At 34.9% G+C, this 23,307-nt stretch overlaps 1 protein-coding gene across 5 annotated transcripts in view; it reads left to right on the top strand.

The window, feature by feature from the left end:
* akap9 (A kinase (PRKA) anchor protein 9) overlaps window positions 1-23,307 on the top strand; it is an 89,645-nt gene that overhangs the window by 18,208 nt on the left and 48,130 nt on the right. For 3 of the 5 annotated variants that reach the window (XM_067411319.1, XM_067411318.1, XM_067411316.1), the window contains exons 4-14: window positions 366-419; window positions 2,174-2,350; window positions 2,783-2,938; window positions 4,754-4,951; window positions 6,307-8,208; window positions 9,487-9,573; window positions 14,051-14,264; window positions 15,586-15,790; window positions 19,020-19,074; window positions 21,722-21,946; window positions 22,141-22,278. In XM_067411319.1, the coding sequence (XP_067267420.1) occupies window positions 366-419; window positions 2,174-2,350; window positions 2,783-2,938; window positions 4,754-4,951; window positions 6,307-8,208; window positions 9,487-9,573; window positions 14,051-14,264; window positions 15,586-15,790; window positions 19,020-19,074; window positions 21,722-21,946; window positions 22,141-22,278 (3,411 nt within the window). Of the gene's footprint in view, window positions 1-230; window positions 266-365; window positions 420-2,173; window positions 2,351-2,782; window positions 2,939-4,753; window positions 4,952-6,306; window positions 8,209-9,486; window positions 9,574-14,050; window positions 14,265-15,585; window positions 15,791-19,019; window positions 19,075-21,721; window positions 21,947-22,140; window positions 22,279-23,307 lie in introns of those variants that run through there. The other 2 variants (XM_067411320.1, XM_067411317.1) reach the window with 2 other exon arrangements.

The following is a 23,307-nucleotide window of genomic DNA, read 5'->3' as shown; positions in this document are numbered from 1 at the left end:
TGATAAAATTAAATAAATCATTGTATTATAGAAACAATGGATACAGGAAAATACTGAATCTAATAAGAATCAACATTGAGAATAATGAGAACTACAGAACAACTCAAAAATAAAACACCTGACATATTACAATATTTGGAGGGTAAATGTGGTTAATTATCATGGAAATAAAAAAATATAAGTTTTATTTTCTTGGTGTGACAAATAATTGTTTTTCTCTTTTGTTTTAGAGTAAATTCTGTCATGTTTTTGTGAAATTGAGCAGGTAACATGCTGTAATTGTGTATGTTGTGCAAACGTGCGTTGTGTTTCTGCAGATGTTGTCATTAGAGCGATGTTTCATGTGTCATGTTGTGAACTGACAGGTAAATGGTTTCCACGAGAGGACAGAGAGTGATGTGCCCTCCTGTGAGATCGGGGTACAGTAGTTCCCTCTCTCTCTCCTCCCTCAGCGCTGCTTCTTCCTCCTAACGCACTAACCTCTCCTTCATCTCCGAGCCTCAGCTGCTGTGAATATATGCTAATGCAGAGGCCGCTCTGTGGCATTTTAACCGCACTCACTGAACTCATGCATCTGCTTGGCATTTGTTGGGTGTATATTATATCGGTGGAGGGAGCGTGTGAAGAGCTGCTTATATAAGAGAGACGTTCAGCTTGTACAGGGACGAAGGCCGCGTGTCCACCAAAGCGGCGGACGCTCTTCTGAAAACAGCTTGCATATTTCAGAATATCCGCATTACAAGCATCTGATTTCACTGAATATAAAAAAAAAGTCCATGCAATGTAAAGTACTTGCTCTAGCTCTTTCCAATGATTTTATTTTGTTTTTATTTATGTTTTTGTAGTCGTTTGTAGCTGTCGTACAATCCGGACGTGGCAATTAGTCGGTGTGGTATTTGCCCCGCCCCTCCTCCACTGTGATTGGACAGCTGGATTAAAAGTGACAGTGATGAGCGCTGTGTTTAACCCAAACTCTTCAACATGAAATAGATGCTTTTTAAACACGTGACGCTCCTATTGAAAACTATTGGAAAAATAACGTTTTGTTGGTGGACACACGGCCTAAAATTATCGACAGAAAGGAAAAAGAATAGAGAAAAGAGAAATCGGCAGTGTTATTTTGGTATAATTAAGACAGTATTATACTTTTTATTTTAAATATTTATTATTTATTAATAATAATATTTAGTTATTAATTAGTTATTAAGTAATTAATGTATTATTAATTATATATTTAGTATTAGTACATTTGTATTTTTTTATTTGGAATTAATTTGTATTTTTCTATTTCCATTTTTTATTTTAATTTAAATGAACAATTTAGTAATTTTGTTTTCCGTTTTGTCATTTTTTATAGATTTTAGTAATTTTTATTTCAGTTTTAGTTTTAGTTCTTTTAGTACATCAATATGGAGGGCCAAATTACTCAAAATTAAATGATTAAATAAATGTTTAAATAAATTATTAAATAAATCATTAAATTATTAAAACAAAAATCATTCATTTAATTATTAAATCACCAAATAAAACTAAATTTACTTTTTTTTTTTGCATTTTAGCATTTGTTTGTGCTTATTTTTAATTTTTAGCATTATTGTTTTGAGTTCATGTCATTTTATTTTAAATAAAACGAGCACAAACAAATACTAAAATGAAATAAAAGGTATTAATTTAATTTAATTAATTTAAAGGCTTATTAATTAGGTGATTTAATAATTAACTGAATGATATTTATATTTTATGTAGAATGTAATAATTTATTAAATCATTTATTTAATAATTTCTAAATAAAAAGTAAACAAGCTGAAATAAAATAACTAAAATAAATAATAAATAAGTTTTTTTTAAATATAATAACTATAAAATTTGTAATGAATTAAAAAGTACTTTTTAATGTAATAATTAAATTTACTATATAAAATATGTTTTTATATATATATATATATATATATATATATATATATATATATATATATAATATATATATATATTTATTTTTTTCAATCAATGTTTATTTAGTTTCGAGTAGTGAAAATGTTTACATTAACTATAATAATCCTGAGATTCAGTAGAAGTTTCCCAGATTCTCCTGACCGAGCTCCGGATGTTTAATGAGCGCTCATGGCGCCCTGGTTCTGGTTCTGACTCTGTTCTGGTTCTGGTCTCTCTGCAGGAAGAAGATCTCCAGCAGTCTGAGGCGCAGATGGAGCCGGACCTCCAGAGCGGCGGTCCTCAGAGCCGAACGCAGATCATGGAGGACGAGTTGGCTGCCAAGAACATGGCCATGGAAGAGCTGAGCCGTGAGCTGGAGGAGATGAGGGCTGCGTTCGGAGCTGAAGGAGTGCAGCAGGTACGTGTCCTGATTTCAGTGTTTTAAAGAGCTGTGCCGTGAGTCACGCTCGATGAGTGGGAGACGGATGGATGGACGCGTGACACTGACGTGACCTCGCTGTGATTAGGCTCATGGCTGATCACGTAACACTCCATAGAGCCTCGATTATTTCTCTGTGTGACTCAGAGACTTTCAACAATACTAATGATCTTTCTTCTTGACATTGACTCTATTAGGCTGCCAAGAAAGTCAATTTCTGTCTTGTAAATCTGCAGGAAAAAGTGTTTTATTGAAATAAAGACGGCCCCCTGCTGTTCCAGACCTGAGGAGGTTTTTAATTATGTTTCATAACTGTCCGAAACCTAACGACCAAGACGTCACTAGCTATGTGTCCATGTTGGATCTTGTATAAAACAAGGCCAAGCTTTCTGAAGTGACGTGTGTCCACAGCTGCAGGAGTTCGAGGAAGCGCTGAAACAGAGGGATGAGATCATCACGCAGCTCACCGCCAACATGCAGCAGGCGCGGACGGAGAAGGAGGAAGTGATGCGGGAGTTTCTGCAACTGACGGAGCAAAGCCAGAAACTCCAGATTCAGTTCCAGCAGGTATCAGACGTGCCGTCAGTGTCTCTGCGTGATTCTTTACATGGACAGAAACCTCATTATAATGATTGTTTAGAGCAGCCTGTGACAATCTTCAACTGTAACGATTATTATTATAACGATAAAACTATGACTGTGTTACAATTGGAACTATAACAATAACTAACGGTAACTATACTGATAATTGTTATGAAAATTCTAACAATATAATGAAGACTATAATGATAACTATAGTGATAATTATAAAAATAACTACATAGATAACTATAACAGTAACTATATTTATGAGTGTAATAATTATAACAATAAGTGAAATGAAGACTAATAACTATAACAATAACTATACCAACTATGCAACTATTATTATCATTACTGTTATTATTATTGATATTACTGTTGCCGTCATCACAAAATATTATAATCATCACCATCTTTTTGCATTACTATTGTTATTATTATTAACATCATTATCGTTATTAATATTATTATTTGTATTATTGATATTACTATTGCGTCAACACAATTGAAAATATGATGGCTGTAATAATTATGACAATAAACTGTAATGAAGATTATAATGATAATTATAAAAATAACTACATCAATAACTATAACGATAATTTTAATGAAGACTAAATTGATAACTATAATTGATAACTGTAATAACTATAACAATAACTATAACTACTGTGATAACTGTGATAATTATAATGGTGATTATATCAATAACAACGAAAAACGTTAAAAAAATAACTATAACTAATAACTAACTATAATGATGAATATTATGATAGCTATAACGAAAAAAGATAACTATAATATTAATGCTAATTTTAATGATAACGATAACTTTAATGAAGACTATAATGACAATGACAATAACTATAACGATATCTACTAATTATTACAATAACTATAATGATAACTATAACTATAGCTATAATGATAATTATAACTACTATGATAACTTTAATGAAAATTCTAACGATGATTATAATGATGACAACGAAAAAATTATTCAATAACTATAATGATAACTATGACTATAGCTATAATGATAATTATAGGAATAATTATAACAATAAATATAACTAAATATAACGATGAATATTATGATAGCTATAACGAAAATTATAACTATAATGTCAATGCTAACTATAATGATAACGATAACTTTAATGAAGACTAATGACAATGACAATAACTATAATGAAGACTATAACAATATCTGTAATGATAACTATAACTACTATGATAACAAAAAAAATATTCAATAACTATAACTAATGATAACTATGACTATAGCTATAATGATAATTATAAGAATAATTATAACAATAAATATAACTATAATGATGAATATTATGATAGCTATAACAATAACGAAAACGATAACTATAGTTATATTTTTGTCGTCTGTCTCTTTAAATGGTCGAACTCTTTAAAGCAGGATAAATTCTGATTGGCTGTTCACATTTTTATCGTTCATCGGCTGAAAAAAAATTGTTCTGAAAGTATTTCCAGCAATATCTTTTCTTCTGTGTCGTTAACGTTATAGTTGTGCTGTGGACTTTCTCTTAAAGTTAGTGTGATTATTAAAAGTTATGAATAAATAGATAAACCGTCATATCAGAAGCATGTCTGTGAAGTCATGTATCTGCATTTTTCTGTCTACGACATGCGTGATATTTTGAATGGACTCTAATTCTGTCCCTCACAGGCGTGTTTTCATTCGTGGTAAAATAAACATGGCGTCTGAGGATTATTGTTGTTTGTTAGCTGTAGTATTTAATCCTGACGGTCACACGCTTCCTCCAGCTGCAGGCCGGTGAGATCCTGAGGAGCTCCAACATCAGCTCCACCGCGGCGGATCTTCTCCAGGCCCGTCAGCAGATCACGCTGTACCAGCAGCAGCTGGACGAGAAGGACGCACAGGTCAGAGGTCACCAGGAGAAGACACAGGAGCAGCTTTTATTGATCACGCAGCTTCAGGAGAGGCTGAGTGAAGCCGAGAGGGTGAGTCGTGTGAGTTCAGGCTGCTGTCTCCAGTCATGTGGTCCAGCGTCACACGCTCTGCTCAAATCATGCCTAATAATACTATTGTTCATGGTGGTTCAGCTAATGCACAGACACATTTTTACACTCCTAGCATTTGCAACTAAAAATAGACGTGTGAACTGTAAAATTTAGGAGTATGTGTGCAAATAAAAGTCTTAAATTCAGGTTTTGTTTATAGTTTATTGCTTGTTTATAATTAAAAGAGGTATTTTGGATCTGGCATTTAATTCAATGCTTAATATATGCATAATTCCATAATTATTAAATAAATACAGATTGAAGCAGAAATATTTAAATATGTAGTGCACTTTTTGTATTCAAATAAATTAAATCATTTTAGGTAATTGCGAAATTTTATCGAACAGTTCTGACTTCTGTCACAGTGAGGAATGAGAAAAAAAGTCGTAATTGCAGGATATAAACTCGCAATTCTGAGAAAAATAGTCAGATTTAAGAGATTATATCTCGCAATTCTGAGAAAATGTATTTTCTATTTTCAATTATTTTTTCCTGAGAAAGGAAAAAAGTCACAGTTTGGAGTTATAAAGCCCAAATTGTAAGATATATACTTGCAATTGCAAGAAAAAAGTGAGAATTTTAACTTTCATTTTTTTATTCTGTGGTTGAAACAAGCTTTGAGTCAATTCCATGCCACATATATTTGCAAAACAATAAAGTATTGCAAAAGAAAATAAATTTTTGCAAAAAATGAATAAATACATTTTTGCAAAAGAAAAATAAAGTATTGAGCAAAAAAAAAAAAAAATAGAATTGCAAAAGAAAAGTATTGAAAGAAAAAAGAAGATTTACAAATGAAAATAATAACAAAATAAATAAAATATTGCAAAAATAAAGAGATAATAAATGGCAAAAATCAATGACCGCTGTAAAAGAAGTTTACGAACTTTAATCCTTTTTAATCTCTGCAACAGATTTTTAACAGCAATGATTTTGCAACACATATTTTCCATGGTCACATGGTCACACTTTTTGTTTGCAAAACTTATTTTTTTTTCCCAATACTCAATTTTTCTTTTGCAATCCTTTATTTTTGTTACCAAAAAAACCTTTTTCTCAATAATTTTCTTTTTCTTTTGCAAAACTTTATTTTTTTTTTATTGTTTTGCAAATATACATGGGATGGAATTGACTCCATAGTATCCCTTTATTAAGAAAAAATGAATTATCAAGCCCTGATCTTTAAGTGAACTGTGTAAAAGACTGAATAAATAGTGTGGTTATTCTCTGATCTCAGTTTTCTCTCCATTGGTGAAGGAAATCAACTTGTTTTTCTGCTGTTTTTCTGTCATCAGGTCCGCACACAAGCCGAAGAATCATCTGTGCAGAGTTTACGAGAAAAGGACTTACTGAACACCGAACAGCAGCAGCGTCTGATCTCTGAGCATCTGCAGACGATAACGCAACTTCAGGATCAGCTTCTGACTTCCAAACAACAAGTGGAAGAAGCGAACAAACATCTGGCTGCGAAAACCCAAGAGCTGGACAACTGCGAACGAGAGCTGTCTGCGTCCAGACAGAAGGAGCGGATGTCGTCCGGAGAAATTCTGCAGCTCATGAAAACCGTGGAGGATCTTCAGCAGCGCTGCCACCACGACAGCCAATCAGAGGGCGAGACGGTGCAAAGACTCGAGGACGACTGGAGCCGCAGGATGGAGCAGCTGCGAGCCGAACTGGATGAAATGTACGGACAGCAGATTGTGCAGATGAAGCAGGAGCTTCGGCTTCAGCACGCAGCGGAGGTGGAGCGAATCCAAGAGCAGAATCGTTTAGAAACGGAGAAGATCGTTCAGCAGCATCAGTCAGAGCTGGAGAGGTTCAAAGGTCAGCTGTTTCAGAGCACCGGCGGCGTCAACGTCCTGAACGTGAAGGTCATCGAGCTGCAGCAGAAGCTGCAGGAGACGCAGGTGCTGCGAGACAAGGCGGAGCAGGAAGTAGCGCAGACGAGTGCAGAAAAACTCAGTGTGGCGCAGCAGGCCGAGCGCTTGCGCGATGAGCTGCGCTCCGCCAGAGCAGAGGTCGCTGAGACGCAGCTGCTGCGTGACGCCATTCGCGACCTGCAGGCGCGGCTCGAAGCGGCGCACAAGGCCAACGGCGAGCTAGCGGCCGAGCACGAATCAGAGATCACCAACTACAAGATCAAACTCGACATGCTGGAGCGGGAAAAGGACGCCGTACTTGACCGGATGGCCGAGTCGCAGGAATCCGAGCTAGAACGGCTTCGCACGCAGCTCTTATTTAGCCACGAAGAGGAGCTTTCCCGACTCCGAGACGATCTGCAGCGGGAAGGCCAGCTCAATGTGCAGAACCTGCGTGACGAGATGGCCGTGAGACACCGCGAGGCCGTGGACCGCTTCGAGGACAAGCTGATGTCACTGGAGGAGGAAAGAGTCGCGCTGCGTCAGGAGATCGCGGCGCTGAAGAGCGGCAGAGCCGAGGAACTGCAGGCGGAGGTCGAACGTCTGAGGCGGAAAGAGAGCGAAAGAAAAGAGTCGGACGAAAGCACTGATCGTGAACTCCTCCTGCATAAAATCAACCATCTCTCCTTGGAAAACGAGCAGGCTTGCGCGCGACTGAAAGAACTTCAGGACGAGATCGAACAGCAGAGGAACACTTTCTCCTTCGCCGAGAAGAACTTCGAGGTGAACTACCAGGAGCTGAAGGACGAGTACACGTGCCTGGTGAACACGAAGACGCAACTGGAGGAGCGCATGATCAGAGAAACCACAGAGTATGAGATGAAACTCTCCGAGCTTCAAACGAGTCGTGAAGAGGTGGACGGGAGAATGCCGATTGAAAAACACACCACCAAGCTGATGGAAAAGCTGGAGACGGCCGAGAAAGAGAAGAAGGACCTCGCAGAACGGCTCTCGCTGATGGAAACAAACGCCAAACGACTGGAAGACGAGCTCAAGATGAGAAATGAAGAGCCTGAGCAGGAGTGCGGCGTCGCTGGTGGGCTGTGCTCTGTGCAGATGCATCACATGCACATCAGATCTTTGCAGGAGGAAGTGTACGCGCTTCAGAGTGCTGAACGAGAGCGCGGCTTGGCGCAGGAGAAGCGAGCGACGACAGCAGCGGAGGGGAGGGAGAGAGAGACGCCCGCGAGTACTACAGCGAGCCGGCTCCTTTCACACACACACGCAGCGGCGGCGCAGGAGGATCAGCTCTCGGTCTCCTTCAGCCTCCCGCAGCAGGTAAGCAACATGCTACCGTATCTTGATGAATCCAGTGCGTTTGTGCGTCGACTCTCTCGCTGCCTTCAGAAGAAACTCGCGATGCAACAGTTGGTTTGTATCTGCATTGCACTGCGTTTAAAAATGCAGCTGTTTTTGTAGATGGTTTTGAAAGCTTTCTGCGGAGATGGAATTTATCTGTGGGAGGAATTGATGTGCGTCGAGGGCCGCTGTCGGCACTTAACGTGAGCGGGAAGGAACCAGAGATTATTGCGAATCGGCCAGAGTGCAGGGTGACGGAGGGACAAGAGAGATTGTGTTATAAAAGTGAGAGAGACAGATGAGCTTTATTCTCCCGTGTGTGAAACACTCTGTGATCTCAGCAGCTCTGATGGAAACGGGTGAATACAAACAGCTTTAAAAGGCCCTTTTACACTTTTTATTTTTTTCCTCCTAAAGACCATTTATGGGTGAATCTCAGTAAAACAGATGCAGGTCACATTTCACCCCAAACACAAAAGAAAAAAGGCATTTGAAGCCTTTTTGCATGGTTATATTATTTATATTTTTAATGGCCATTAAGCACATTTACCCAGTTCTCATTATCGTAATGAGGCTGAGTTAATTTTATTAAATTTTATATTAAACAAATTCTCATTAGTCATCAATTATTGCAGGTTTTTATTTAATTCAGCATAAATTAATGGAAGTACAAATATTACCGTGATGTAGAAATAAATTAGTTTTTTTCCCTTTGTATTGCAGTAATGATAATGGAAAAATTAATTAATGTCACATGGCAACAAACCGTAATGGTCCTAAAATAGGATTAATTGCTTTAAATGGGTTGAGAAATACATTTTTTCTATTTAAATGTTCATTTTGCAGTTAGAAATGACTTGGACATGTTCTTGAGTTTCAGTTTCGTGGCAGAATTTCTTGCACTAGTTTTTTTTTGGATCATTCTCTGATACTTTATCCTAAATTAAATAGGCTGATTCAGCGAATGACCTTTGTTATGATCGACTCACATCTGCATATTGATGTCATTTGCATGGCTGCTCTTCAGTACAGGTGAAGTTATTGGTGTTGTTAAGGTGTTTATATGTAAATGTGGGTTGCATATGTAAATGAGCTCATGCATGTGATCATGCAGCTTTCTGAGCGAGTTTCTGAGCTGTTTGTTTTTGATAAATGCCGTGTGTTGCTGGATTTTATGCTGCGTCTTCACCTTCAGGATGGTTGTGTGTCCATGAGTTAAACTCTCTCTTGGTGTGTGTGTGTGCGCGCGCTCTGCAGGTTGAGACGGGAGATGCTCAGGCCGATGGAGACGCTGTCAGAGCCTTGTGTGTGATGCAGCCACTGGAAATGGACGGCGCTGAGCATGTAAGGATCTGTCTGTCTGTCTCAGTAAATGAAACACCTTTTTAATCACCTTTTTGACGCTTCAAATAAAGACCATATCGATTACACCTGTAGGTGGTGACAAGTGACTGTTAAAAAATTGATTTGCCATTGAATCATTTGTTCAAGAGATTTGTTCAAAAACACTGATTCATCCAGAAATGAAACAAGTCAAGTCTTAAAGAGTGAGTCACTGAATCTTTCACTCAAGAGATTCCTTCACAAATGCAGATTTTTTCAGTAATGAAAGAAGTGAAGTCTTTATGAGTGAGTCATTGAATCATTCAGTAATGAAACGTATATGAGTGAGTCATTGAATCATTCACTCAGGAGATTCCTTTAAAACCGCTGATTCTTTCAGTAATGAAACAAGTGAAGTCTTTATGAGTGAGTCATTGAATCATTCACTCAGGAGATTCCTTCAATATCGCTGATTCTTTCAGTAATGAAACAAGTGAAGTTTTAATGAGTGAGTCATTGAATCATTCAGTAATGAAATGTATATGAGTGAGTCATTGAATCATTCACTCAGGAGATTCCTTTAAAACCGCTGATTCTTTCAGTAATGAAACAAGTGAAGTCTTTATGAGTGAGTCATTGAATCATTCACTCAGGAGATTCCTTCAATATCGCTGATTCTTTCAGTAATGAAACAAGTGAAGTTTTAATGAATGAGTCATTGAATCATTCACTCAAGAGATTCCTTCACAAATGCAGATTTTTTCAGTAATGAAAGAAGTGAAGTCTTTATGAGTGAGTCATTGAATCATTCACTCAGGAGATTCCTTCAATATCGCTGATTCTTTCAGTAATGAAACATTTATGAGTGAGTCATCGAATCATTCACTCAAGAGATTCCTTAAAACTGCTGATTCTTTCAGTAATGAAAGTGAAGTCTTTATGAGTGAGTCATTGAATCATTCACACAAGAGATTTCTTCAAAATCGCTGATTCTTTCAGTAATGAAACAAGTGAAGTCTTTATGAATGAGTCATTGAATCATTCACTCAAGAGATTTCTTCAAAACCGCTGATTCTTTCAGTAATGAAACAAGTGAAGTTTTAATGAATGAGTCATTGAATCATTCAGTAATGAAACATTTGTGAGTGCGTCATTGAATCATTCACTCAAGAGATTTCTTCAAAACCGCTGATTCTTTCAGTAATGAAACAAGTGAAGTTTTAATGAATGAGTCATTGAATCATTCAGTAATGAAACATTTATGAGTGCGTCATTGAATCATTCACTCGAGAATGATTCAAATGCAGATTTTTTCAGTAATGAAAGAAGTGAAGTCTTTATGAGTGAGTCATTGAATCATTCAGTAATGAAAGGTATATGAGTGAGTCATTGAATCATTCACTCAGGAGATTCCTTTAAAACCGCTGATTCTTTCAGTAATGAAACAAGTGAAGTCTTTATGAGTGAGTCATTGAATCATTCACTCAGGAGATTCCTTCAATATCGCTGATTCTTTCAGTAATGAAACAAGTGAAGTTTTAATGAGTGAGTCATTGAATCATTCAGTAATGAAATGTATATGAGTGAGTCATTGAATCATTCACTCAGGAGATTCCTTTAAAACCGCTGATTCTTTCAGTAATGAAAGAAGTGAAGTCTTTATGAGTGAGTCATTGAATCATTCACTCAGGAGATTCCTTCAATATCGCTGATTCTTTCAGTAATGAAACAAGTGAAGTTTTAATGAATGAGTCATTGAATCATTCACTCAAGAGATTCCTTCACAAATGCAGATTTTTTCAGTAATGAAAGAAGTGAAGTCTTTATGAGTGAGTCATTGAATCATTCACTCAGGAGATTCCTTCAATATCGCTGATTCTTTCAGTAATGAAACATTTATGAGTGAGTCATTGAATCATTCACTCAAGAGATTCCTTAAAACTGCTGATTCTTTCAGTAATGAAAGTGAAGTCTTTATGAGTGAGTCATTGAATCATTCACTCAAGAGATTTCTTCAAAATCGCTGATTCTTTCAGTAATGAAACAAGTGAAGTTTTAATGAATGAGTCATTGAATCATTCAGTAATGAAACATTTGTGAGTGCGTCATTGAATCATTCACTCAAGAGATTTCTTCAAAACCGCTGATTCTTTCAGTAATGAAACAAGTGAAGTTTTATTGAATGAGTCATTGAATCATTCAGTAATGAAACATTTATGAGTGCGTCATTGAATCATTCACTCGAGAATGATTCAAATGCAGATTTTTTCAGTAATGAAAGAAGTGAAGTCTTTATGAGTGAGTCATTGAATCATTCAGTAATGAAACGTATATGAGTGAGTCATTGAATCATTCACTCAGGAGATTCCTTTAAAACCGCTGATTCTTTCAGTAATGAAACAAGTGGAGTCTTTATGAGTGAGTCATTGAATCATTCACTCAGGAGATTCCTTCAATATCGCTGATTCTTTCAGTAATGAAACAAGTGAAGTTTTAATGAGTGAGTCATTGAATCATTCAGTAATGAAATGTATATGAGTGAGTCATTGAATCATTCACTCAGGAGATTCCTTTAAAACCGCTGATTCTTTCAGTAATGAAAGAAGTGAAGTCTTTATGAGTGAGTCATTGAATCATTCACTCAGGAGATTCCTTCAATATCGCTGATTCTTTTAGTAATGAAACAAGTGAAGTTTTAATGAATGAGTCATTGAATCATTCACTCAAGAGATTCCTTCACAAATGCAGATTTTTTCAGTAATGAAACAAGTGAAGTCTTTATGAGTGAGTCATTGAATCATTCACTCAGGAGATTCCTTCAATATCGCTGATTCTTTCAGTAATGAAACATTTATGAGTGAGTCATTGAATCATTCACTCAAGAGATTCCTTAAAACTGCTGATTCTTTCAGTAATGAAAGTGAAGTCTTTATGAGTGAGTCATTGAATCATTCACTCAAGAGATTTCTTCAAAACCGCTGATTCTTTCAGTAATGAAACAAGTGAAGTTTTAATGAATGAGTCATTGAATCATTCAGTAATGAAACATTTGTGAGTGAGTCATTGAATCATTCACTCAAGAGATTTCTTCAAAATCGCTGATTCTTTCAGTAATGAAACAAATGAAGTTTTAATGAGTCATTGAATCATTCAGTAATGAAACATTTATGAGTGAGTCATTGAATCATTCACTCAAGAGATTCCTTCAAAATCGCTGATTCTTTCAGTAATGAAACAAGTGAAGTTTTAATGAGTGAGTCATTGAATCATTCACTCAAGAGATTCCTTCAAAATCGCTGATTCTTTCAGTAATGAAACAAGTGAAGTTTTAATGAGTGAGTCATTGAATCATTCACTCAAGAGATTCCTTCAAAATCGCTGATTCTTTCAGTAATGAAACAAGTGAAGTTTTAATGAGTGAGTCATTGAATCATTCACTCAAGAGATTCCTTCAAAATCGCTGATTCTTTCAGTAATGAAACAAGTGAAGTTTTAATGAGTGAGTCATTGAATCATTCACTCAAGCGATTCCTTCAAATGCTGATTCTTTCTGTAATGAGTCATTGAATCATTAATTTAAACCGATTTAAAAAAAAAAAAGTAATTTAAATTAATTAGATATTTTTAAATAGACTGCAGGAATTAATATTTTGTCAGAACCTCTAGTAAATTACATGTTTTTGTTTAGTTGTCTATTCAGGATTGTGTAAGAATTTTGATTTTTGAATTTTGAATCGTGATTCTCAGTTTATCCAGAATCGTGCAGCTCTGCTTTGAAATAATGTTCACTCAGAAATTGCTAGTAAATTGCACAAATAAGTAACACATTGAATTAAACTTGAAATCTTGAAATAGAAAGACTGAAATAGTATTTACTTGTAAAATCTACTCCAATAATCTTCAAAAAATTATTTTTCACAGTGTCTGTAAATGTGACTTGAGTGTGTGCGAGTCTTCTTCATTTAAGTGCCATTAGGTGAATTAGCTTCTTCATATTAGTGCAATAGCTTTGACATTTATCAGAAACCTGCTGTTAAACCATTGCCGGTATTTCCTGTGAATAAACGAGCAGCAGATTTTTCTCTCGCATTAATTTCATCTCGATCTCCAGCTTCCTGTGATATTCATTAAAATGCTTCATTTGTGCCTGTAGCGATGTCACCATCACATCAATCAGGATGGAGCCGGACCCTCTCTGCTCTTTGTGCCTCATATAAAAGAGCCTCTCAGTCTTATGAAATGCTAAACCACAGATGTGTGTGTGTGTGATTGGCTCATCTGAGATGATTGTTTCAGATAAAGACTCACAAGATGTCCAGGCTGAAACCTCACGCTGATTTGAATGTGAGATTAGTTGGCGGCACCACACAGATTGTTTCCAAGCAGGTTTTCCTACTGCCTTTTCTCTGTCCGGCCTCCCGCCATTGGTCAGTCAAACAGATAGCCATTGGCTGAATCAGAAAATAACGTGTTGGCCTGTGCATCTCTGTGTCTGTAGGACGAGTGTCGTCTGCAGTTGGAGGCTCAGCGCATCAGTCTGTCGCAGATTCACGCCGCTCAGCTGGAGCTGCTCAGGGAGAGTCTGTGTGCGCAGACGCAGGCGCAGCTGCGCAGCCGAGAGCGGGAGCTGCAGGACGCACACGAGCGGGAGCTGCGGCGCTTGCAGGAGGATCTGAAGAGGGAGCAGCAGGGGGTCAACGGTCAGCCCGCAGGTCAGTGGGTCGTCACATGAAACGAGCCCCAGTGTTTCAGATCTATTATTAAGAGACCTTTGCCACTAAAGAGAGGGACACTGTGAAACAGATCTGTTTAACCCACATTAATAATAACAATTATGGTTAACAGTATCAGCAGAGATTATTATATGTTATTGCTGCTAACCCATTTGATAGTTGAAATGTTATAAATCAGGGATTCACAAACGTTTTTGTCAGCCGAAGCCCTTTTGAGCTACAATATTTTCTGAGATTTGAAATTTCAAATGTTCATGGTTCTCTGATTTTGTTTTATGGTCACATGACATGTAGTTAAACAAATAACCGATTACAAAACTGAATGGTTTTGTACTTTTTTTTTTTTTTGAAAATGTATTATTTAAGTATTTTTTATTTAAAATAAGTCATTTATTTTAATTTACCCTTTTAAGATTTAATTGTTAAATGTTTTATTTATTTTTTTATTTAAAATTAATACTTTATTATAATCTATAATTTTATGATTGAATTAGTAATTGTTTCAGTTTTATTTTATTATATTTATTTAAAATAAATAATTTATTTAAATTTATTTTTTATGATTTAATTAGTAGTGTTTCAGTTTTATTTTATTTATTTAAAAATAAATAATTTATTATAATTTAACACTTATGATTTAATGAGTGATTGTTTATTTTATTTAATATATTTATTTAAAATCAATAATTTATTTATTTTAATTTAACATTTTTATTAATTAATTAGCATTACAGATTTAATAATTATTTTTATAATTATTTTTCATTAAATAATTAATTAATTAATTTTAATTTAACATTTTTATTATTTAATTAGTAAAATAAATTAAATTATTTATGATTTATTCATTGTTTCTTAACTCCAGTTTGGGAAACTGACTTTTTATTTTTATAGCGATTTTTATAGCGAAATAAACGTCTGGTTATGTTTTTTGAGGGGATAATTCATTGAATTAAGTTCTTCAGAAATGCAAGCTATTGAAGCTAATTTCTTTGGATTATTTTCTCTTTTTATTTGAATCTTGATGGACTTGAATCAAAAGATCAGATGATTCATATGAAACTGAATCAGTGTTAGAACAGATTCACATTATGAATCATTTAAGTTAAGTTTCAAAACAGTCCAAATGATATTAGAAAACCGATTCAGACTCCGAGCCGCTGTAGAATAGCTGATATACACACACCTGTGCCAATGTAGAATAAGTCAGTGGTGCTATTCTCTCTTCTGCTGAACGTCCTGTGCTCTTTTATGTGAATCCCAGAGCTGTACGGTGACCGTATTTTCTCTGCTCCCACAGAACTGAGCGAGCCGATCGTCCAGCAGCTGAAGTCGGAGTTTCAGGAGTGTTCGGCGCAGCTGGAGGAGAGACACCGTCAGGAGATCGAGCGGCTGAAGAGCTACTACCAGCAGCAGATGGAGGAGACGCAGGAGCGATTCACCGCAGAGATCCTCCTGCTGCAGCAGAGACTGCAGGAGCTCACGGGAGCAGAGGAGCTCTTCAGGTGACACGTCTTTATCCTTCCTGCACCTAATGAGGCTTTGAGCTTCAGTCTAACATCACATGATACAGCAACAAATAGATCTCGTCCATCAGGTCCCAACCAGCTACACTACTAGTCAAGACTTTTTAATGTTTTAGAAATAAGTCTATTAAGGATGCAATTATTTGATCAAAAATACAGTAAAATTTTGAAAAAATATTATAATTTAAATTTAGCTGTTTTCTATGTGAATATCCTCCTGGGACCCAGGAATAGACTTCTGTCCTCTGTAGTGGACATTATATTTGAGTGATTTTCTCTGACATCATACATGTCACAGTTTTAAGTCTGGATGTCCTGTAAAGAGCACATTCAGGGCTTTGCAGAGATACCAGATTTTTAGAGGTTTACCCATGACAACAACAACTTCTTGGTCTTTAATTATGACTGAAAATGAAAATTAGCACTCTTATGGAAATATGATAATATTTTGTGATTAAATTTAAAATTTATTTAAATCGGATTAATTTTCAAATTGTTTATTATAAATCAACATCTCAGGAAAATGTTATGGGGTTTCAAATCAAAATATGACTTTCTGTTATGAAACAGAACATTGATTTCATACATGTCCACTGTACAGGACACCAGGACTTAAATCATGTTTATCAGGCATTTTAGGAGACACAACAAGTGAATAGGGAAAGAAATTATATGTCAGTATTCCTATTAATTATTAGATATTATTATGAAAATGTTACCAATTATTGCTCCCATTATTACACTTCTTTTTTCATTGCATGTTGCTCCAAGAATACATTAATATGCAAATTAGATACAGTGTATAGATACATTGTATTGAATGGGAAAACCGATGTATGGCCATTTTACCCTCATATTGCATAAAGTAAAATGGTATATCAATTAATTCCATTATATGTTTCATAACATAGTTGAGAATCATCTTTATACATAGTTTGGTTAAAAACAATATTGAAGCCTAAAAATTGATTGGTGATTAAAAAAAAATTCCATTGTTTTTGCCTATAAATGTCATTTAATGTCATTTTATTTTTTAAACAACTTAGTCCTGGTGTCCACTACAGAGGACATATCATAACATATGTTAGTAAAATATAATTTATTCCTGTGATCAAAGCTGGATTTTCAGCATCATTACTCCAGTCTTCAGTGTCACATGATCCTTCAGAAATCATTCTGATATGATGATTTGATGCTCAAGAAACATTTATGATTATTATCAATGTTGAAAACAGTTCATATTTCTGCAGAAACCATCATACATTTTATTTTTCAGGATTCTTTGATTAATAGAATTCAGCATTTATTTGAAACAGAAATCTTTTGTGACATTATAAATGTTTTACTGTCACTTTTGATCAGTTTATTGTGTCCTTGATGACAAAAATATAAAACAGCACAAGAAGATGAGATACTTTATCTGTTTACTTGACGTAACGGACATTAGCGAACCGAAACATGCGAATGTGTCATTAAATGATTGAGATATCAACTTGACAAAAAGATTGAGTTTATCTGATTTAAACAGATCGTTTGCGACGGGCTCTTCCTTTATTAATGCTGTCGTTGTTTCAGTCTCAGACGCTCTTGCTGAGCATTTTTAACGAAGGCCAGTAACTTTTCATTTGCTGTCAGTTTGACATTTGCACACTAAAGGCTGAAAACAAAAGGCCTCCTGGGTGATAATTCAGCCCAGTGTGTCTCTCCTCTTTAAATATTAACCAGTGTTAGAGCTTCGTCTCAGAGACGTCAGGCTGTTTGATGCTCTGATGGGAAGATTTCTCACAGGTGCGTGTAAAACAAAAGTGAGCGTCCGTCTGTCTGATGGATGTTTGTAGAATCACACGCGTTTCTGAAGCGCTTTCATAAATGATGGACGCGTTTAAACTGGCGCTGAAGCACAGCGCTCACGTCAAACTCTCACATCTCAGATCAAAATGAGAGAAAAACAGTCGCTTCTCCTTTGATACTGGGAGACTTGTGATGCTGAAAGAGCTGTACTGCCCCCGAATGGACACATGACACATCAGATCTCAGGAAAGGCTTTATAAATGTATTCATGCTAAAATATCTTTTAAAAAATGCAGTTTTCTTCAGCTCAAGCATCTGAACTCCTCTAAAGTTTTGTAGAATTGTAGGATTTTACTCAGATTTTCTACCTTAGTTTTATTCTTCGGTGGAAGATGATAGAAGATATTTTTTAAAAATCCATACAATACAAGTTGCCTGATTTTAACACATTTCACCCACCAAATTCTCATCATTCATTTTTTTTAATGGCAAATTTAATTGATATATATTTTTTTGTAGTTTGTCATATAATTTATTGTTATTATTTTTGGGATTTCTTACTGTCAGAGGTCATATTAAGAAGTTGAATTTGACCGCAGTCGGCTGTGATTTATGGTTGTGTGTTTTTGAAGACTATTTTTGGCAGCGATTCCCAAACGAACCTCTCTAAGCTAACAAGATCCCCTGAGATTTCAGTTCATATATCAATAATTTAACAACACACTCACGGTTCACTGATGATGGTTAATGGTCACATGACGTGCAAGTAAGCGTATAAAATATTTCATCTTTTTTAGTAAGTGTTTTATTTTGATTGTTTTTATTTTTAAATTTATTTTACATTTTTATGATTTAATTTAATTAATTATGAGCTCATCAAATCAAAAACGTCCTGCAGTGTCATTTGCTTAGATTTTATTGTTAAATTTTCTTTTTTCATTTTGAGTTTTGTTAAATTTTAGTCACATTGGCTATGTTTTTGTCATTTAGTATTATATTTTTTAAAATGTCTGCATAGTTTTAGTTTTGGTTATTTTAGAAGTTGCGTTGTCAACTAGCTAAAATAAAAATATAACATTTTTTATATTATATTTTATATCATTAAATTTTTTATTTCAAGCTAGATTTTTAAAAAATAAACCGTTTTTATGGTTTTGGTTTTAGTTAATTAATATTTCAATAAGTTGTAATGTTCACGGTTCACTGATGATGGTTAATGGTCACATGACATGCAGGTAAACTAATATATTTAGTTTTCTTTAGGCAGTGTTTTATTATTTGACATTTTTATAATTTAATTTAATGTAATCATGAGCTCATCACCCCCAGTTTGGGAAACGCTGTTTATGTTTGAGGTCAATGTTTCTGCTGCGGCGACCCGTGACTCACTCGGTCTGTGTCTGTGTTTTTCTCCCAGCGTGCCGAGCGTCAGTCCGCCCCTGACGAGAGATGTGCGAGGTGAGCGTGTTCAGGTCAGTCTTACCTCAGTGTTTCTCTCAGATTTCTTGTGATTTTCTCAGCATGCAGTGTGTGTTTCAGTAAAGTATGTCAGTGAGCGTGAGCGGGCCGGCGGCTGCGAGCTGCCCTACATCTCAGACGAGAGGAATCAGGGTGACGTTACGCAACGCGACCTCCCTGAAAACCCCTCATGCATGAGCGAACATCTCCATCTCTGTGTCGTTCATTCAGCCATTCACTCGCTCTTACACGCTTTACATTCGGCTGTGAACACTGGACGCTTTTTGTTAAATATTTGGCAAAAAAAAAATATTTCACACTTTTGCTGTTAAAAATGCAATGTGCAATTTCCTTTGGTCACCACGTTAATATGCCAAGCTTTGTGAAGTACTAAAATGTGCTTTGTAATCTTATATACTGCACAATTTCAACACTAATTTTACCTTAATAGTACAGTACAGTTTTACCACAAACACTAACTTGTTAAATATAAATTTTATCTGTACATTACAATGTATTTTATACATTATACAATTTAAAAAAGCTAATTTAAAGTGTTTCATGTTAAATTACATGAACAGTGTTATCTTATTTAATCTCCTTTGTAATTAGCATAATAAATGTATTCATTTTCTTAGTATTTCATAGCAAACTTATAATTATTGACTTGTTAAATCTAATATAAATGTACATTTTGAAAGCTATTTTAAAGTTTTTACAGTAAAGTCACATTTATCTTATTCAATCTCATATTTTCACTATAAATATTATTTTTTTTAAATATGGCAATTTTCATTGGATTTCACAGCAAAATTATGATTATTGACTTGCTAGTTTAGTGTTTTACAGTGAAAATACAGTATTTTGTTCAATCACATTTTCACTATAAATATGAAGTTAATTCATTATTTTTCTTCTAAATAGGGCAATTATCATAGTATTTAACAGCAAAATGATGATTTACTTGCTGATTTAAAGTTTTACAGTAAAATCACATGTACAGTGTCTTGTTCAATCTCATATTTTTTACTATATATTAATGTATTATTTTTAAATAGCATAATTTAGGAGAAGATACATTTAGTCAACTAAAACTAGACTAAAACTAAAACAATTTCCGATGACTAAAATATGACTAAAACTAAATGGCATTTTAGTCAAAAGGCTATGACTAAAACTAAATCAAAATTTGCTGTAAAAATTAACACTGATACAGTGTATTGTTCAATCTTATATATTTTTTACTATACATTTTAAGTTAATTTATTATTATTATTCTAAATAGCATAATTTTCTTAGTATTTCATATCAAAATTATAATTATTGACTTGTCAAATCTAATGTAAATGTACATTTTGAAATCTATTTTAAAGTGTTTTACAGTAAAGTCACATTTATCTTATTCAATCTCATATTTTCACTATAAATATTAAGTTAATTTATTATTTTCTTTTAAATATGCCAATTTTCATAAGATTTCACAGCAAAATTATAATTATTGACTTGCTAGTTTAGTGTTTAAAAGTAAAATGTACAGTATTTTGTTCAATCATATTTTCACTATAAATTTTAAGTTAAATCATTATTTTTCTTCTAAATAGGGTCATTTTCATAGCATTTCACAGCAAAATTATGATTATTTACTTGCTGATTTAAAGTGTTTTACAGTAAAATCACATTTACAGTACCTTGTTCAATCTCATATATTTTTTATTATAAATTAATTTATTTTTCTTCTAAATAGCATCATTTTCTTAGTATTTCATAGGACAATTATAATTATTGACTTGTTAAATCTAATATAAATGTACATTTTGAAAGCTATTTTAGTGTTTTACAGTGAAATCACATGTACAGTATCTTGTTCAATCTAATATTTAACTGTAAATTTTAAGTTTATTATTTTTCTTCTAAATAGCATAATTTTCTTAGTATTTCATTTCAAAATTATAATTGACTTGTCAAATCAAATTTAAATGTACATTTTGAAAACTATTTTAAAGTGTTTTACAGTAAAATTACATGTAGAGTATCTGTACAGTAATCTCATATTTTCACTGTAAATTATTTATTTCTTTTTCTTCTAAATAGCATATTTTCCTTAGCATTTCATAGCAAAATTATGATTGACTTTTTACATCTAATATAAATGTACACAAAACTAATTTAAAGTGTTTTACAGTAAAATTACATATTTTACTGTAAATTATAAGTTAATTCATTTAACTTACAATGAGCTGTTTTTCTTCTAAATAGCATAATTTCATAGTATATGATTATTGACTTGTTAAATCTAATGTAAATGTTCACTTTGAATGATTCAAGCTACTTACATTTTTACTGGTAAGAGACGACACAGATAAAAGAGAAGAAGGAGATGAACAGAGGGATGTTTTGAAACATATATGAATAGAGAGCGAGACAGAAAAGATCTTCTGAATCTCTGTGTCTGGATCTTATTTTACCGACTGAATGAGATTCTGAGGGAAAACGAGAGACTAATTTCAGTCGCACTGAGAACAGAGAGACGGGATTCAGTGTCTGAGACGCACGTGTGTGTGTGGAGCCACGAGAAAGAGCTCTTTCACACACACTCCGCCTCCTCTTTCTTCTGCTCTTCCTCTCTGTGTCGATCTCCTCTCACTGCCGCTTCTCTCTCAGGATGAAGAGCGTCTCTCTGTAGATGTCGGAGCAGGTCTGTCGCGAGAGCTGCAGGCCGTGCAGAAAGCCTCGTGCGAGAGCTCGCGTGAGGAGCTGACGGATCTGGATCTGGAGCGACTGAGAGACGCAGCGGAGCGCCAGATCGGATCTCCTCCGGAGGAAACGCCTCTCGGACACTGGCAGGAGAAACACCAGCAGGAGCTTCTGGAGGAGGAGATCGCCAAGGTGCTTTTAAAACACATGCAGTTCCTTTATATCACATGATCCTGTGTGAAGTTTGTATGGTGTTTTTTGAGGAATAGTGATCCACCAAACTGATTAATTTAGCGGAAAACCAAAAGAATGCCTTGAATCGATGGCTTGATGAATTTGAAGTCTTGATTGTTTGTCTTGATGGTTTTGTGCGTCTCCTGTGTCAGGTGATCGTGCAGATGTCGGTTGAATTCGCCCAGCAGACCGAACACGCCCGGATCAGCAAACAGGCCAGAGAGACGAGCACAGCCATGCAGACGGACGGCACTGAGGATGACGAGGGTGAGGAGGAGGACAGACTGAAGGTGAGTTCATGTGGGCCACACATTAACACCAGGAAACGAAATCACTGAAGAAAGCTTTCTGAACGCTGTTATGAATTTTATTCATTTTAATTCTTCATTGCAACTTGGCTATTAAAGGGATATGCGTCAGGTCAGAGGTCACTAGACTCACATACAGCCATGTAAAGTTTTAAATATGGATATTTTTCCTACAAAAACCCATCGATTCACTTCAGAAGGACTTTATTAACCCCCTGGAGCTGTTTGGATTACTCTCATGATGGATGGATGTGCTTTTTTTGGGCTTTGAAATCTCACCCCTATTCACTACCATTATAAAAATGTACATTTTTGGGTGAACTATCCCTTTAATTAATTTATTAATGTATTAGCTAAAATGAGTCTTAGCATTCAGAGTCATTTTGAGGATTGAGCAAGACGACCCGTGTGTGTGTGGATCATCTATAGGCAGAGTGTCATTTTGTAGCTCCCTCAGCTCAGATTTAACGCATGAACACACACAAATTCACGCTGCTTTTAGCTCCAGTGTGTGTTTGATGAGATGTGAATGAGCAGGTTATTAAACTGAGAAAGACTCCTTTAAAACTCCTGTCAGATTATTGGAAAAGATGAAATTAATGCATTGTGAAATCATCAAAACATTATAATGTACAGCAAAAAATAAAGTACTGTTTAAGGGAATAGTTAACCCCAGGGTTATTATAGTGAACTAAAACTAAAACCATAAATAAACGTGTTTCTTGAAAAGAAATGAGTGTCTAACTGAAATAAAATCAACTTATTACGCTTATTTTAGTTCAGCTGATTGCCAAAGAAATTATTTCTCTATTTCAATTAGTTAAACTTAATAACTAAAATAACAAACTAAAACTGATAAGAAAAAATGAATACAAACTATATATAGACATTTTTATAAAAATAAATAAATTAAATAAAGGAAAATTACTAAAACTTTATCAAACATTAAAATAACTACAGATTCAAACTATTAATAAAAACTTTCATCGTCTGTCATCGTTTTAAAGCCCG

Source organism: Chanodichthys erythropterus, chromosome 15, assembly GCF_024489055.1.
Source record: "Chanodichthys erythropterus isolate Z2021 chromosome 15, ASM2448905v1, whole genome shotgun sequence".
NCBI classification, from domain to species: domain Eukaryota; kingdom Metazoa; phylum Chordata; class Actinopteri; order Cypriniformes; family Xenocyprididae; genus Chanodichthys; species Chanodichthys erythropterus.
Note: the sequence above shows the minus strand (reverse complement) of the source record. Positions and strands in the feature narration are given on the sequence as shown.